Source organism: Ostreococcus tauri (assembly GCF_000214015.3).
Source record: "Ostreococcus tauri WGS project CAID00000000 data, contig chromosome 03, whole genome shotgun sequence".
In the NCBI taxonomy this organism is placed as follows: Eukaryota; Viridiplantae; Chlorophyta; class Mamiellophyceae; order Mamiellales; family Bathycoccaceae; genus Ostreococcus; species Ostreococcus tauri.
This window is the reverse complement of record NC_014428.2, coordinates 555,253-570,800: the sequence shown is the minus strand read 5'-3', so window position 1 is coordinate 570,800 and position 15,548 is coordinate 555,253. Positions and strand designations below refer to the sequence as shown.

The 15,548-nt window shown below is 53.9% G+C and overlaps 4 protein-coding genes across 4 annotated transcripts; 2 read left to right on the top strand and 2 right to left on the bottom strand.

The window, feature by feature from the left end:
- Positions 1–783, top strand: OT_ostta03g03400 (unnamed product; the record flags this gene model as incomplete). The annotated part of the gene is made up of 1 exon (XM_003078205.2): positions 1–783. A coding segment is annotated over one exon (783 nt), but the record flags the coding sequence as incomplete, so codon positions are not given.
- A 64-nt stretch (positions 784–847) lies between these two features.
- OT_ostta03g03390 (Transcription factor jumonji, JmjN) lies at positions 848–2,764 on the bottom strand (the record flags this gene model as incomplete). The annotated part of the gene is made up of 1 exon (XM_022984804.1): positions 848–2,764. The coding sequence occupies one exon, from the start codon at positions 2,762–2,764 to the stop codon at positions 848–850; it is 1,917 nt and encodes a 638-aa protein (XP_022838532.1).
- A 511-nt stretch (positions 2,765–3,275) lies between these two features.
- OT_ostta03g03380 (Zinc finger, N-recognin) lies at positions 3,276–14,735 on the top strand (the record flags this gene model as incomplete). Its single annotated transcript, XM_022984803.1, has 1 exon — positions 3,276–14,735. The coding sequence occupies one exon, from the start codon at positions 3,276–3,278 to the stop codon at positions 14,733–14,735; it is 11,460 nt and encodes a 3,819-aa protein (XP_022838531.1).
- Positions 14,736–14,799: 64 nt separating this feature from the next.
- OT_ostta03g03370 (unnamed product) lies at positions 14,800–15,348 on the bottom strand (the record flags this gene model as incomplete). The annotated part of the gene is made up of 1 exon (XM_003078202.2): positions 14,800–15,348. One exon carries the CDS (start codon positions 15,346–15,348, stop codon positions 14,800–14,802), a length of 549 nt encoding a protein of 182 aa, XP_003078250.2.
- Positions 15,349–15,548: the final 200 nt, after the last annotated feature.

The window sequence follows — 15,548 nt, the reverse complement described above, 5'->3', positions numbered from 1 at the left end:
CCGCGCGCGCGCGCGACGCGCGGACGACGACTCGGACGCGCGCGCGCGCGTGGGTCGAACGACGACGCGATCGATGCGCTCCGAGAGCTCGCGGGCGACGCGTGGTCGGTGAATCGATACGAGAGTAAGCGTAAGGAGCACCGAACGACGGAACTGGGCGATATCGTCGACGAGAGCGCGTCGAGGGATAACATCGCCGAGCACCCGGGGTGGACCGCGGCGGCGAAGTTGAGGTTGTGCGTGGAGGCGGTGGCGGATGAGCTCGAGATGCGCGAAGACGAGGTCGGGGAGCGGTTGGGGACGTTGTTCGCGCTCGTGCCGGGCTTGGAGAGGAGGGTGGGAGAGGTCCTGACGGCGGACATCGTGCGCTTGGCGGCGAGCGTGGAAGACGTGGCGATGAAGATTATTCGGATGCGAGACTTGCTGCCAGAGGCGAACCTGGCGAAGATGCTCTCGACGCGGCCGAACCTGCTGCTCGAGAGCGACGAGGAGATCGCGCGCAAGGTGGGTGAGCTTCGAGTGTCGTGTCCACGATTGCGATGGGACGCGATTTTGTCCGATTACCCCGAGTTGTGGGAGGTAAGAGACATGCGTGGACACGTTGAGTTGTTGAGAGAAAAGCTCGACATCCAGGACGACGAGGGCATGACGCGACTTCTCAGCCAGAAGCCACTGTTGTTGCTCAGCGTGCAGAGTCGAAACGACATGATTAGTTACGATCACGGTTCATGGGCGCAGGTTCAGGCGACGGTGAACGGGGATAGATTTAGCGACGGTTGGTAGGCGCGCGAGAGGCGCGGCGAGAGGCGGAAAATTGTACACAAAACATTGCTTCACAACATTTAAACTAAGTCGGCTTGCATAATCCCTCGATACGCGAAACTGTGTCGCGAAGCTCTTTCATTGTGTTTCGATAAAAGAGCGTGCGCTTCTCCGCGTCGCATTTGCACGCTGTGACACATCGCAGACAGTAAGCATACCCATTACCTTTGGCGAAAGAACACGCACACGTGACGCACGACCAATTCAGATCCGCCAGACAATTTGTGCAGTCGCGTTCGTTAAAATCTGGTGCCTCGAGCGTGTTTTCCATTCGAATTTCTCGAGCGACCGCGCTGGAGGCAGCCTTTCGGCGTTCGTCCTCGTCATCAATGCGCTCCTTCATCACCTTTGCGAGCACTGGCGGGAAGCGCGGATGCTTGTGAGCGCTTTCGGCGAGTACGGACAACAACTGGTCGTGCGCGACGGACTGGTACCGCTTATCGCTGGCGTACCGCTCCGTGGCGCCGACGCCGAACGGCAACCAGTCAATGGGCGCAAAGTTGACCGCCTCTGCACAGTTGAAACCAGTGTTGAAACCGGAGTGATACGCATACGGGAAGGTGATGATGTAGCTTCGCGGATGTTGCTCAGCGCGATACACCGGAATACCTTCGTCTTGTAACACCTTTGGTGAAAGGATGGTGACCAAGCTGTGGAGTAAATCGGGCTGCGATTGGAACAAGTGTGGAAGGCGCTTGCGCATCACCTCCTCAAACTGCTTTGAGTGCGACGCTGGAATGGAGTACCAAACCTTCGGCGCGCCGAAGTGATGATAGTTCACACTGTAGAAGTTGTGATCTTCCACGTGCCAGCAGAACGCGGACAGAGTCATGCCAAAGTACAACCAGGGAACGGTGATACCTGTCGTCGCCTCAACGTGGCTTAAACAACTCTCCGAGTTGTACGGCATGTTGCACACGTTCCAAGGACTTTCGGCGTAGCGCTCCTGCCCGGGCGGGCACGAGTCACTACCCTTCTTGGCGAACCCACTCCCAACCTCCATGGTGGCGATATCAGCGCCATAAATAACTTCGACGTTTCTACCCTTGTTATTCTCAATGAGGCGCCAGAATTCCCCCTCCATGTCCTTCACCGTCACGTTCTCCACCGGCCGCCCGTCCTTACTGAAATACTTCTTCTTGAAATAATGCGAGTACCTCTCCAGTGTCTCCAAGTTGTGCCTCGATCCTTGTTGAAATCCATACTTCTCCGCCAGGGCATCGGCATCGGCCTGCGACGCACCGCCCATACGACCGCCTCCACCCATGCGACCGCCCGACGCGACGCCGCTCGCGTTCGATGATGATGATCCTTTTTTGTTTCCTTCTTCCTCGAGCATTTTGGCCCGCGCCCGCGCGCTCGGACCCGCCGGACGATTTTGCAACTCGTTCAGCGCCTGTATGCGCGTCCGAAACCGCAGCTTCTCCTTCCCGGGAAGACAAAAGTCCGGTTTCCAACTCGCCGGGGGCACGATGTTGCACACCCCGTACTTCTCCGCCTCCGGTCTGATGGAATTTATGTACTCCAACGGATCGTTCGACCACTCCTCCTCCGTTGGATGGTACACCTTCACCGGCGGTACGTCCCACGTGAGCGCCTCGTCCCACAGGCACTCACTCCGCACCGGTGGTCCTCCGAGACACCGCTCGCACCCGTCCGGATCGAACGCGCACTGCTCGCACCCAAACATGAACTCTCCTCGCTCGTCCACCTCCAACAACCGTCCACTGACGTCTCGATCGACGCGTTTACACGCCTTTCCTCTCCGCCCGCCCGCGTCGCCCGCCGAGCGTTTCGCCCCCGACGCCCCAACCCCAGACGTCTCCCTCTGCTCGCCCTCCAACGGCGGCGTCGACGGAGACGCGCGCGCGCTCATCACCCTCGTCGCATCCTTCGCGCGCGCATCTCGCGTCGCCCTCGCGTCCAGCCTGAAATTCGCCATCGACAATCTCCCGCGGATGCTCGCGGGGCGCGTCTCGCGAGATCTCTTTCTTTCCACGCTCGACCCTCCCCGCGTCGCCCGCGCGCGGCGCGACGGACGCGGTGACGACGACGAATTCCCTCGACCCCCTCGCGCGCGCGAATCGCGCGAGCGAGCGTCGCGCGCGCGCGCGCGACGGTCGACGCGTCGCCGGTGATGGTCCGCGTCGCGCGTGCGCGTCGTGTGTCGCGTGATACCGTTAGCGCGTCTTGAATACGACGACATCGAGCCCGCGTGCGATTTATCGCCACGCGCGCGGTCGTCGGTTAGCATTAAATGACCATCGACGGGACGACGGGACACACCGACGCGGACGACGCGCGCGGCGGACGACGCGGGAAAGGGGCGGGTTCGACCGACCGCGCGCGGGCGTCGCGCGCGTCGCGGTCGCGCGCGCGACGCCCGGGCGTGGGGCGGGGCGACGGCGATGGAATCAGCGGGAGACGGACGACATCGAGGGCGGCGTGTCGAGATGAACGACGACGACGACGACGCGTCCGCGACGGGCGCGCGCGGGCGCGCGAGCGATGGGACGGGCGCGCGCGATGGGCGGGAAGGGGTCGGGGGGTCCGAGCTCGTCGTCGCCGAGGTGGACGTCGGGGCGAGGACGTCGACGGTTGGAGGACGCCCGGGCGGCGACGCGGCGGAGGACGAGGGAGCGAGCGAGTTGAAAGAGTTGTACCGAGCGTTGAGACGAGCGGCGCGAGCGCACAGGGGAGGGAGTAAGATGGTATCGCACGCACTCGCTGCGCACTGTCTGCGGTCGATCATCGCGGTGGGTGACGCGCCGGAGGAGTTGTTGGGAGTGGGGTCGACGCGAGAGCGGAGAGCGACGGCGCTGCGCGCGTGCGAAGGGTGCATCGCGACGTTCAGCTCGAACGTCGACGCCCTGAGCGCGTCTCTGCAGGACGATGATCAAGTGGTGTACGAAACGTATTTGGCGGTGATGAAGATCGCGGTCTTCGTTCTGGATCGGATCGAGGGGTGGGATGAGGCGGATTTGGAAGTCAAATGCGTCGGGAGGTGGTGCGAAGTCCTGCGTGCGTGCATCTCAAGGTGCTTCGCCGAGCCTTGGTCCGCGAAGATCATCGATCGTATGAAGTGCGAACAAGAAGACGGTGACTTGAGCGCGTTTACGTCGAGCGAAGATGCGATGGTGATGAAAGCGCTCACTGAGTCTCTCGATGACGCACACGTCACCGGTGGTGAGACTTCCAGACCGAATGCTGAGACTGACTCAATGTTTCTCAACCTCTATCGCGCAAATCTTGATCAGTGCGTCACGTTTCTACGTCAAGCACTCGGAAATGTGCGGAAACGCGCGGAAAACAAGCTCAATCTAGGCGCTGGGCTGCTGACGCATTATTGTCTCGAGGCGCTGAGTCCAAGTACGACAGCAGAAATGGTTGAGTGCGTTGCTTTGGAAGCTGAAAGGGCTTGTGCGCTCCTCGGGCCGCAATTTTCCACCAACAATTACAACTTGGTACACATCGTCGTCGAGGTTTTCATCAAGAGTACGGAATGGTTGCACGTTTCAAGTGAGGCGTCATGCGCGCTCATGAGCGCCCTGTACTCCATTGCAGTCTCGAGCGCGGAAAATCTGATCAAGGTGGACGCCGTTTTCGGCATGTTTCCGCGGAACGAGGTATCGAAAAGCATCTTAAGTCGTCTTTGCAGCAGCGATTTGGACACTCGCGACTCTGTGGTCAAGTTCCTGGAGACAATGACGAGCAATGACAATGTGAACGATAACAATCATGGATACGTTCCCACGCTACTTCGGATGGTTTTCAACGAGTTTCCAGAGTCTTTCTTGTTAGATGAGCGCTTTGTCGCGGCGAAAGCGAACAAACTCGTTTTAGATTCGGCACCGTTGACGTTGATTCGACTCGGTTTATGCTGTCAAAAGAATGGACCGAGCGTGGTGGCGACAAGTTTGGTCGCCGCTCTGGAGCGGGCTAAAGTTTTGGCAGATGACGACCAAGTTGCTAGATTCATCCCAGCTCTACGCATCGTGAGCTTTGTACTGCGTAAGAGACAGGCCGTTATTCGCGATTCTTTACCGTCGCGTCCCTTGAAAAGCACTGGTGACTCGCAAGTTGCGGCTGCAGAGGTGAGGCGTCAATCTCAACCAGTTGCTCAAAACTTAGGGCGTGAGCGCGGCGAAGATCATGGTGTACTCAATCTCCAGCGAGAGTTGGAAAATCTACTCGTGATGCCGGAAAATTTGATGGACGACGATCCCACTGAGGAATTACTTGAAAGAAGGCTTGCGCGATTAGATACTGTGCTTGATGCAGCTGTGGCAACACTCGCCGCTGATCAACCACCGCCCGACGTTGAGAATACTGGTCAGAGAAATACCCTTCCAGCTTTATGGGGAAGGCTTCTAGCCTCTGACGAAGGGGCTCGACTGGTTACGCGAGAAAGAACATTGCTGGCAAATCATGAGAACGATGACGAAATAGATTCCAACGTCGCTCACGGCAACGAGGACACGGTGGACGTGTCGTCCGGCCTCTGCACGTTCGTGACAAGTGGAGAGTCGTTTCAAGAACAGCATTGGTACTTTTGCTACGACTGTGATCTCGTCGCGAGCCGTGGATGTTGCAGTAACTGCGCGAAGACGTGCCATAGCGGCCATCGGGTGGTCTACTCGAGGAAATCAAGATTTTTCTGTGATTGTGGTGCTGATGGAGCGAGTCCGGCGCCGCATAACAGGTGTTATTGCTTAAACAGACGCGATTTAGACGATGTGGGTTCGCGAAGAGCGAGTTCTGAGGGAGAAAGGAACCATTTTGAGATCGAGCCATACAGTGACTCTGAGGGAGATGACGATGAAGAATCTCACGAGCCAAATATTGCGCGTCGACTGTGCTCTGCATCAGCACTTGAAGATTTACGGGTCGCCTTGGACGAGGCGAACGTGACTGAGGCGTTAGAGAGTGTACTCGTTTCATGGTTTAAGCCGCTTTATGACGAAGAGGTGACGCGATCCGACCAACAATCGACTTCAACAAGTTCACGTGAGGTCATGGTCACAGATGCAAATCACACACTGCATGTCGCCCGCAACTTCAAGGCAGGATCGTTCGAGGTAGGGCCTCCACCAACGCGATTGCAAGCGCAGGAGTTCATGTTACAAGGTATCATCGTTCGAAATGGCGTCGCTTGTGCGAGAGACGGATATCTTGCCATTGCGGAAGGTGACAAGCTTTCTATTCTCGATGCGAATGTAGTCGTGGGAGCGCAGTCAGCCAACACGGAGAGTAGATCGGTCCGTCTCGGCGATAAGGTGGGGATTAAACCATGCTCGAGAAACTTAATCGGCTTTGACGTAATGAACGTTACATTCAACCACTCGAACAAGGATTATCTCGCCGTCATAGGCTTACATGAGATACAGATTTGCACTCTGAGTGCCGGTGGAGAAATTCTGGACAGATTACGTTTGGGAGCCCCAGATGGCGCTCTTGAATTCGATCTCATCATAAATGCCTTTTGGGTTCCGGGCCACACATCTTTCTTTGCTACTGCCTCACCCAATCGCACCTCTGTATACGATTTGAGTCGCAGTGCGTGCGTCCCTGTGTGTACGGTTTCTTGTCAACCAGACGACACCATCACATCATCGGTGTGGCTTGACTCTCCGCTTCGTGGTCACTTGTGCAATGTCGTAACGACGACCAAAGGTCGCATTCATATCAATGATGTGCCGATGAAGCCCCAAGGTGGACCGCTTTTCCATTTGAAGGACCACTGCAACAGAATCTGCGTTGACAGTCGGCAAAAAGTACACATCGCTACATATTCAGAGACACACGATATGGTCACGATCAACACACGGGAAGGCGACGTTATTATGTGCCGTGTCGTTCGCAGCGCGTCGCAGTCGAACGTGTCACTCGAGGTTCAGAAAACTCTGAGCATAGGCGACAACAAATGTTCGAGAGTGATCGATTTTTGTTTGCCAAATACAGCGGGGCCGGATGCTACGCTCCAGCGACCGAGACGGGTCTTCATTCGCGTGGATTCCACGGGCGAATCGTCGTCTCTTCTCGTCGTCGATAGAATGGATGTCAAACAGATTTTCGCTGCCGCATCGTCTTCAATCGTGGTTGGTTATGCGGGCTACCAGAGGACAGGTGCAGGGGAATTTCCATCTGCACTCATCATTTTGAGAAGTGACGGCTCGATGCAAGTCAATTCGTACGAAGGAGTGCACTCGTTGCCAACACCGAAAAGTGATTTCATCGATGCGAAAGATGACAGACCGTCGATGGATTGGAGTGTGTTTCCGTACAATTTCTTTGAAAAACTTGTGAGGGTGACACCGAGTATTAATTTTGGCGGATCTTTCAATCGAGGTTCACTTCCAGCGGCGATAAGTAGCATCTTACAGTCAGAAGACGGTCATATCGAGTCACCTAACTCAGGTGACGCGAACCTCACGCTAGAGCTACCACATGGAGATCAACGCGTCATCAGAGGAATTCGATTACATCTAGGTGGCATGACTGTGCAGTCCTATGCACCTTCAAAGCTTATTCTTCCCGGTGGGCGATGCGTCAAATTTGAACGTGAAGCAAAGAGGTGGTACGACGTTCCTCTCACGTGTGCAGAATCCATGGCAATTCATTCTAGTGCTGAACCTATGAAACTCACTTTTGTTGCGGAGTCCATCAACCAGCTGTGCATTCGAGTCGATAGGATCGAGGTATACACTTGCGAAAAATCTACTCTAGATGTGGATGTGCGAAGCGAAAACGAGAATGAGGCTCAAGCCATTCACAAAGCACTCACTTCTCGCAGGAACAGATCGAGGCGACACTTCATACGTAAGAGTGACAACGATACGACAAATTCACCGATGTGGTTGAGTGGTACGATCGCGATTATCCAGGCGCTGCGACACTGCGAGCTTGATTTGAAATCAAGTAAACTTCGAGTTTGCTACGAGTCGATGTTGAAGAAAAAGTGCTTCGTCACCTTGGAATCACGCGCGCATCGATCCGTCTACTTCATAGCTTGGAAAGTGTTAAGCAAACACACGCGTGAGAGTATGCTCACAGCTGCGAACATCAAAGATAACTCCACGCTGCTCATCGGGCACAAGGTTGCCGAAAGAATTTGTCCTCAAATTCTTTCACAGCCACTCTGCGTCACGGATGATGATCTTTTCGAGTATTATTGCGCCTTGCGAAAGCTGGGTCGTCTCGCGATCAGAAGGCCAAACGCACTGTTGGACTCTTCGCCGTATCTGGCGCTTTTGGCAGACTGCCTGCCGGCAATGCTCACAGTAGGCGCCGGTGCTTGGGATGCGTACGAGGTTGTTCCGTACATCGTGCACGCCCTCGTGGCAATTCTCATGCACGAACGTGACCCCAAACTCGTTCGATGTGTACATCGTTTGATCGAGTCAGACCGAACGGATATTCGTCAAGCAACCATGGAAACTCTGCTCTGGCATCTTGTCACGGCGAGTCCTGAAGTCAGCTTGGATAAAGCCCGCCACTTGTCAAAGGGAAGAACTGAACTCAGGCATGAAAAATGCTCACAATCCAGTGGAATCAGGGATCTGGTGTCGGCCATCATGAAGACCAGTGATCAGACTCTGCACAGCTCCAAAGCAATTCTCGTTCGCTCATTATGCGATGTGTATCCGGAGTGCATCAATTACGAAATGTGTAAGCTCCCACCCCTACGCGGGGATGTTCTCAAGCATGACGCAGTCACCTGGAGACTTGCAATTGCGGCTGAGTGTTCGCAATTACAAGATATCAAAGCGAACGACGCACGAGAGGCACTGTTGCATGCATATGCATTGGTTTGTGATTTGCTAAGACGCAGTGATATGCGCGAAGTGGAGGAAATGCCAAATGAAGAAGGCCATGGAGCACTGCTCAAGAGCATCGGCGCCACGGAGAAGACGTTCGATACAATCATCAGCGCCCTTGATTCCACTATACTGCATGCGTCGACGCACCTACGTGCACTCGACGTGGAGGAGCTACCTGAACGTGAGAAGCACGATTGGCTCACAGTGTTGTCCCGCGTAGCTGCGCTCATACCGGCAGGTCGCTCTGACAACGCTGTTTTGATGTTGAAGCAACTCGTCCAGGATGATGATAGTGACGGTGGTGTGAAAGTCTTGGTGCGGGCTGGGAGTTTGCTAAACTTTACACATACTCTTCAGAAGCTCACGAAGCAAAGTTTCACATCCCCGTGGTACGCGGACGAAGTCTCTTACGATGAGTTGACGCATATGAAGGACGTTATCACACAAGCTGTCGCAGTTGCAAAAGAGGACCGCGCAAGCTTGCGCTACTTTCTTGAAAACATCGAATTCGCCACTGAATTCATCGCCAGTCTGATGAAAGCCACGCCACATCTGCCGAGTATTTTCGCCACACGAGCGTGCGATCTGATCTCTTGCGTCGTGGAAGCGCTCAATTTTGAAGGCTCAAACAGCGCCCTCCGTACTTCAATTATGCGGGAAATCATCGAAGATCTGAGCATCATCGTGAACAAATGCGCGCTCGCTGCTGTCGAATCCGAAACCCGTACATCCGCGATAAATATCTTGAAGGTTATTTGGTATTCATGCGAAACATATCGAGATGATGTCATGGGCGTCTTGATGTCATCGATGGGAAACGTCAGAGATTTTGGCCATCGCGCAAACGAGTTACTGGAATTCATGAAGAGCATCATCATGACAGACACGGATGCCATCTCCTCGCACCAGTCAAGCATCGATCAATTTTGTGGCGACCTTAAGGACGTACTTTTGCGGGTCAGTGATCATCCAAGAGCCGACATTTACCGGGAGTTGAAGCAACGCCAAATTTTACTCGGAGATGCGGCCGATGAGTACTGGTTGGAGACCGACTCAAGCATGCGAGACATAGCTTCTTACATCGCATGTCAGGATTTCACTAATCACTCACTGGATACATTGAAAAAGAGTCAAGCGTTCACGAAAAACAGTGCCATGACAAAACTAAAGGAGTCGATGACGATAGACTCCATTTCCACGAGTATAACAGAGCTGAAGACATATATCCATGTGAAGGAAGTTGAAGTTTGGCGCACGACGCTGAACAAGGACATGAATGCCATGCGCATGTTCGATCCTTCTCGGTGGCAATATCTCGGAACCCTGCGATACTCTGCCACGGCGCGAACGGCTGAGCTCAAGTTTGACATACCAGTCGATGCAGCGGCGTTGAACTTCGTGTTTAAGTCTTTCCACGAGAACCTCCAAGCAAAGATGATGACCATTTTGCAGTGTCCACGATGTGCTCGACAAGTCACGGACACGAAACATGGAATCTGTACGAACTGCCGCGAAAATGCGTATCAGTGTAGGCACTGTCGAAATATCAATTACGAAAAGCTCGATGCGTTCATTTGCAGCGAATGCGGACACTGCAGGTATGCCAAGATTCAAACAATTTTGCACGCACATCCGTCATTGTGTAGACGTTACCCACAGTTGCGGAATGAAGAAGATCTCTCCGATGCAATTCAAGAACTGAAGTTGCAATCAGAGACCGTGCGGCGTCTCAACGAGAGTATCAGTTCGACTGCTAATTCTATGAGACGAGCTCTTTTCGAGCAGAGTGACGGATCGGGCGATATTGAGCATTTATTCAATTCCGTCAGCAAAGGACAACGGATTGAACTCATCGCTGCAAAGTATAAAAGTAATGCGATTCGCAACTCGATTTCGCTATACTTGTCAAACGCCGATTCGGAGAGCGTCCAACGCGCCGATGTGTTCTCCAGCCATTACGGAACGTGTTACGACTATCTTCAATGCGCGCTGAAACTTTGCACCAGCCTCTCGCGAACTCCTCTCGGAGTGCGTACGCTCAGCAACAGCAGCTTGCACAAGTATCTTTTCGAACGAATGCTCAATCCCCTCACATCTGGATGGCGTGCGTGCGAAACGGTGCGTACGATTCTATGCAACATAGCAGCGCGGAATGAGGAAGTTTCAATGTATCTCTGTCATGCAGCATACGAGCGGGCAACGCAAGCTTTGTTTCAGAACAATGCGTGGCACAGCTCCATGGTTTCGCAAAACAATCAAGATATTCTCCTACTCAAGGAGCTAGTCCATTCGAGCACGTACCGCGTGGAAGCTGGTATTAGTTCAAAGCAAGGTAATGAGCGCGTGTCTCTGATGAATCTCGCGTGTCGGACGCTCAGTTCAGATCAACTGGTGGCAAACGCAGCTCTGGCGGAGAACACGGTGTTGCCTGCGCTCGGTCTCGTCAAACAAGGAATGACAAACTCTTTCATTCTCGAAGAGATTGTTGCGGCCACGACTTCGTGTGCAAATGCGGACAATCAACTGAACGAATGGATCGTATCGCAAGGAGCCGGTGATGGAGACGCTCGTAGTGTCTCTTGTTTGCTTCCATGGCTCATCTGCGCGTTGCGCAGCGCATCAAAACTCGTCCGCCACGAAGTCATGCAAATTCTTGAGCATGTCGTGCGAGAAGACATGAACGTAAAAGTTGGAAGTTTACTGCTGCGTGCAACACCTGATTCCGAGCACGTCGCACACTCAGACTTTCTTAGCGCATTAAGCCTCTGTGTTTGCAATGAGGCGACCATTGCAGAGTTTACCGACTCTCACCAACTCGCGGAGATTCTTTTGGCAATGCTTCAGAAGGAGCTTGACTTTTGTTCCAAATACACCGTGTCTGAGAATGCTTTGTTTGCATCGATAAACGTGGACGTTGCGGCGGGTTTACATTCCGTTTCACTTCTTCTCAATGATGTTTTTGCGGAGTCCAAGCAGTTTATGAACAAATTCACTGAAAAGGGGCTAGAGACGCTCGTACGGACGACTCTCTGCGCTCGCGCGCTGCGATTCAGTCAAGCTCCGAGCGCAATCAGTGCTTCTGATACGTTTGATCATCTTCTGTCAATGTGCGAAGATGCTTCGGAGCTGATGCGTCCTCAGATTGCAAGAATTTGCGTCAAGCTAGCTGAAGCCCACACTGGACTAAACATGGTCTCTGACAGAAATCTGCTGCCTTTGCACGTTATTTTGGGCGAACTTGCGATGCTAGTGCTACCCAAAGCACCGCCCGTCAAGGTGTATCTCTTGAGGTTGCTCAAAAGTGCGACCCAGGAAGAGTTCATTCCCGGGACCATGGCACGAAATCCATACTCGACGGCACAGATGAGCGCTACTCCACTGATGCGGGACGTTAAGAATCTCATATGTCGCGAACTTGACATGCCTGGTCTTGTTGAAGATGATTTTGGTATGGAGTTACTCGTCGCGAATCAAATCATCAGTTTGGATTTGTCCGTAGAGGATGTGTTTGAGCGAGTTTGGATACCCTCGTTATTCAACGGCGCGACACGGCATCGAAGCGCTTCTTCGACGGACCCCATCGGGCCACCGATGGCGGTGACTTTCCGTTTAAGCGGCTTGGATGGAGAAGCGACAGAGGAACGCGTAGATGAACTTGCACCGGTTCAACATGACGATGAGGATGTGGAGGCTAAGTTTTCTGGAACAAAAATCTTCCAAGAGGGGAATGGCTTCAGAACGTTGATTCAACTTTTGCCAAAGATTCGAGGCAACTCATCACTGCAACGTGCCAGCGGTGGGGCGAACGCTTACGTGCAATTATTCGATATCCTTCACTCGGCTTGCTACATAAAGAAAAACAGGCAGAGTATGCTTGCAACTGGAGCGTTACCGAGCATATTGGACGAGTCGGCGCAGGCGTTCACTCAGAATGCCCGCTCTGGTAAAGAACTTCTACCGATCATTGAGTCGTTACTCACAGAAGAACAAGACGATGTGGAACAAGGAGTGATGAGTGAGGTTCATCAATCGTCGTCATCGAACAGTCTTCTCGCACGTGAGCTCGAGGGAACAAGTATTGCACCACTACGAACTGGCTCTCCTCGACTTCATAAGAGTGGCTCGTCGTTGCACACAATCGCCTTATCAAATCGTGATCAAGATACGAACCACGTGGCTATCTTCTTGGCTCAACTCAGACAGTGCATTAACGATCGTGAAAAGCACGAAGCGGACATTCTCGCACGTGTCATTCCTAGACTCGCTGGATCCACGAGTGAGTCGAGGAATACGATGGCCAAAACGTTTGACGAATCTGTTCGCAAGCTCATCGAGCTCGATGCGATGAGCGATGATGACGCGCAATTTGGAGAGCTGCAACTAGAGCTCGAGTGCTCGGCAAGACTTGCAGAGGCCATTCCACGAGATGTTTCGGGTCGACGCGTGCTTGAAGCCATAAAATCTGAAGGCACAGTCTCCTTCATAATGAAGTACATCGTGTACGAAGCTTTCGGTGCCGAAGGCGCTCGGCAACGTGGTACATCGAGTTGGACCGGGGCAATCGAGCGTGCTGGATTACCACTCGCTCTTGAGCTCCTGAATGGCGTTGCTGAAGGTTACGTACTCGACATGGAAGAGCATCACGATTTACTGGATTTGCTCCACAAACTCGAATCTGTCACCGAGCGTAACGTGGGAACTTTGTCAGAAAATTGCTTGGAGACGTTCGCGAGCAGTTCTGATACAGTGAAAACGTGCCTTGAAGGTATGCGAGCCGCGACGCGCGAAGAAAATCGACGAAAAGCGCACAGAAAGCGGGAGCAAATGTTGGCAGAAATGGGTATGAAGGTCATAACAAATACTTCAAGTCCCGGAGCATCGACGATCGGCGTATCCGCTTCACCAAGGTCTCTCCAGGGATACGAATCGATGGCCATCGAGAATGAAGATGACTCCATAGTCTGCAGAGTATGTTTTGAAGGTTATTCCCTGAAGCCAAACGAGCTGCTAGGCATATATTGCTTCAATAAACTCACATCAACGCCGTCAGCAAACGGGGATGTGTCTCACACTGTGTGCACTGTATCACATTTCAACGCAATTCACTTTTCGTGTCATCAGTCAGCAAAACGCGCCGATATTGCGCTGCGCGTACCAAAACGAGAGTGGGAAGGGGCTGCGTTACGTAACAGTGAGACTCTGTGCAATAACATGCTTCCCATCATGGGAACGATGGTCGCAGATGCAACATACACCTCTGCCGTCGAAACTTGGTGGCAAAATTGCTTCTCCATCGGAGCTTTCATTTCTCCACCAACGCGAGCGAGACAGGTCGCTTGGGATATCGGTTTACTTCTAGGTCGGTTCGCTATGAACGTTTCTTTCAGTATCGATTGTCGCGGCGGTGGCAAGGAGAGTAACATGAACCTTTTGCCTTACATGATGCGGCTCCTCGTGCATCAAGTCTCGCTGAGCCCAACTAAAGGGTTGGAGGAACTCAACGGTTTGCTCTCTCGCTTGTCCGGCGAGGACGAGTTGTGGGGAGACAAGGAATCGAGTTTCTCTCCGGTGCTCCCAGCCGCGCTCGTGCTTTCTCTTGTGTCGTGGTCCAACGAAAAATGGAGCGCCGCTCGAAGAAACGTGTTGATCGCCGCGGTGCGGCACGCGAAAAAGTATGGATGCACACATATTTCAACGTACGCCACGAATGATTCGGCGGCAGTCTGGGACGATTTCGATGCGTCCGAACGTTTTAATCGGCTCAAGCCGATGCTCATTTACGTCGGTCTGGTGAACAAGCTGTACGAATGGTTCAAACCGGCTCGACGTGAGTTGGGAATTGCCGTGAACATTTCCAAACCGGGTGCTCACTCCTCGCCGCCAACCGATGCACTGGAAGTTGACACACTGAGCGGGCGACTTTGTGATATTTCTGCCATGATAGCCAGCGCCAAGGATGTGCTCGAATGGCTCGACGAGGCTCACGATTCAAACGACGATCAAGAACTCCTCGACGTCATGGAATGCCTCCCGGCTGCGATGTGCCCAACGGTTGATGAGTTCCTCACCCGAGCGCTCGCGTCGAATCCTTGAGAGGATAAATTTTAATGTACACGATTTTTTCTGTTGTTTTAATAGATGTCATAACATCACTGAATTAGTTGCGCTTCTTGCGAGACGAGGATCGTCGCGTCGATGCGCTCTTCTTCACTTGCTGCGCCTTGTTCGGCTTGCCGGTGAGGAACATGATCGCGAGCGACGCGAAGAGCAGGGCGAACTGGATCCCGAGCTTCCCCACCGGATCCTTCAAGAAGGTCATGTGGAAGTGAATCGCCCCGATCATGATGACCGTGAGCATCGTCGCCCCTTGCGAGGGATTCGTCCAAAGCGCGGCGTACCCGAGGAGCTCCAACGCGCCGATAATCTTCGCGAACTCGTACCCATCCTTCGCCGAGCATCGAACCTTAATCGGCAGCTTAACCGTCGACAGGAGCTTATTCGCCCACGGCGTCCACGCGTGTTCGCACCACGCCAACTGCTCGAGCGTGTTCGCCGTCGGGACGCACGTCCCCGGCTTACCGACGGCGACCGGGCACAACGCGCCGTCGCACCCGGCGATCGGAATGCCAAACTTACACGCCGCGCTCCGCAGGTACAGCGCCAGCGGCAGGACGCGCAGGACGGTCACCAAGACGTTTCTGCTCATCCCTCTGTTCGCGGTCGTCGCGGTCGCGCGTCGTCGTCAGTCGTCGACGTCGGCGTCCGTCGCGCCGCCCATCGTTCCCCTCCAGCGTCTCCGCTCGCGTCCTCGTCACCGCCGTCTGCCTCCGCCCGCGCGCGCGCTCGAGCGCGGTCGCGTCGTCGTCATCGCGCGCGGTCGCCCGCGAGTCGTCGCGACGCCGTCGG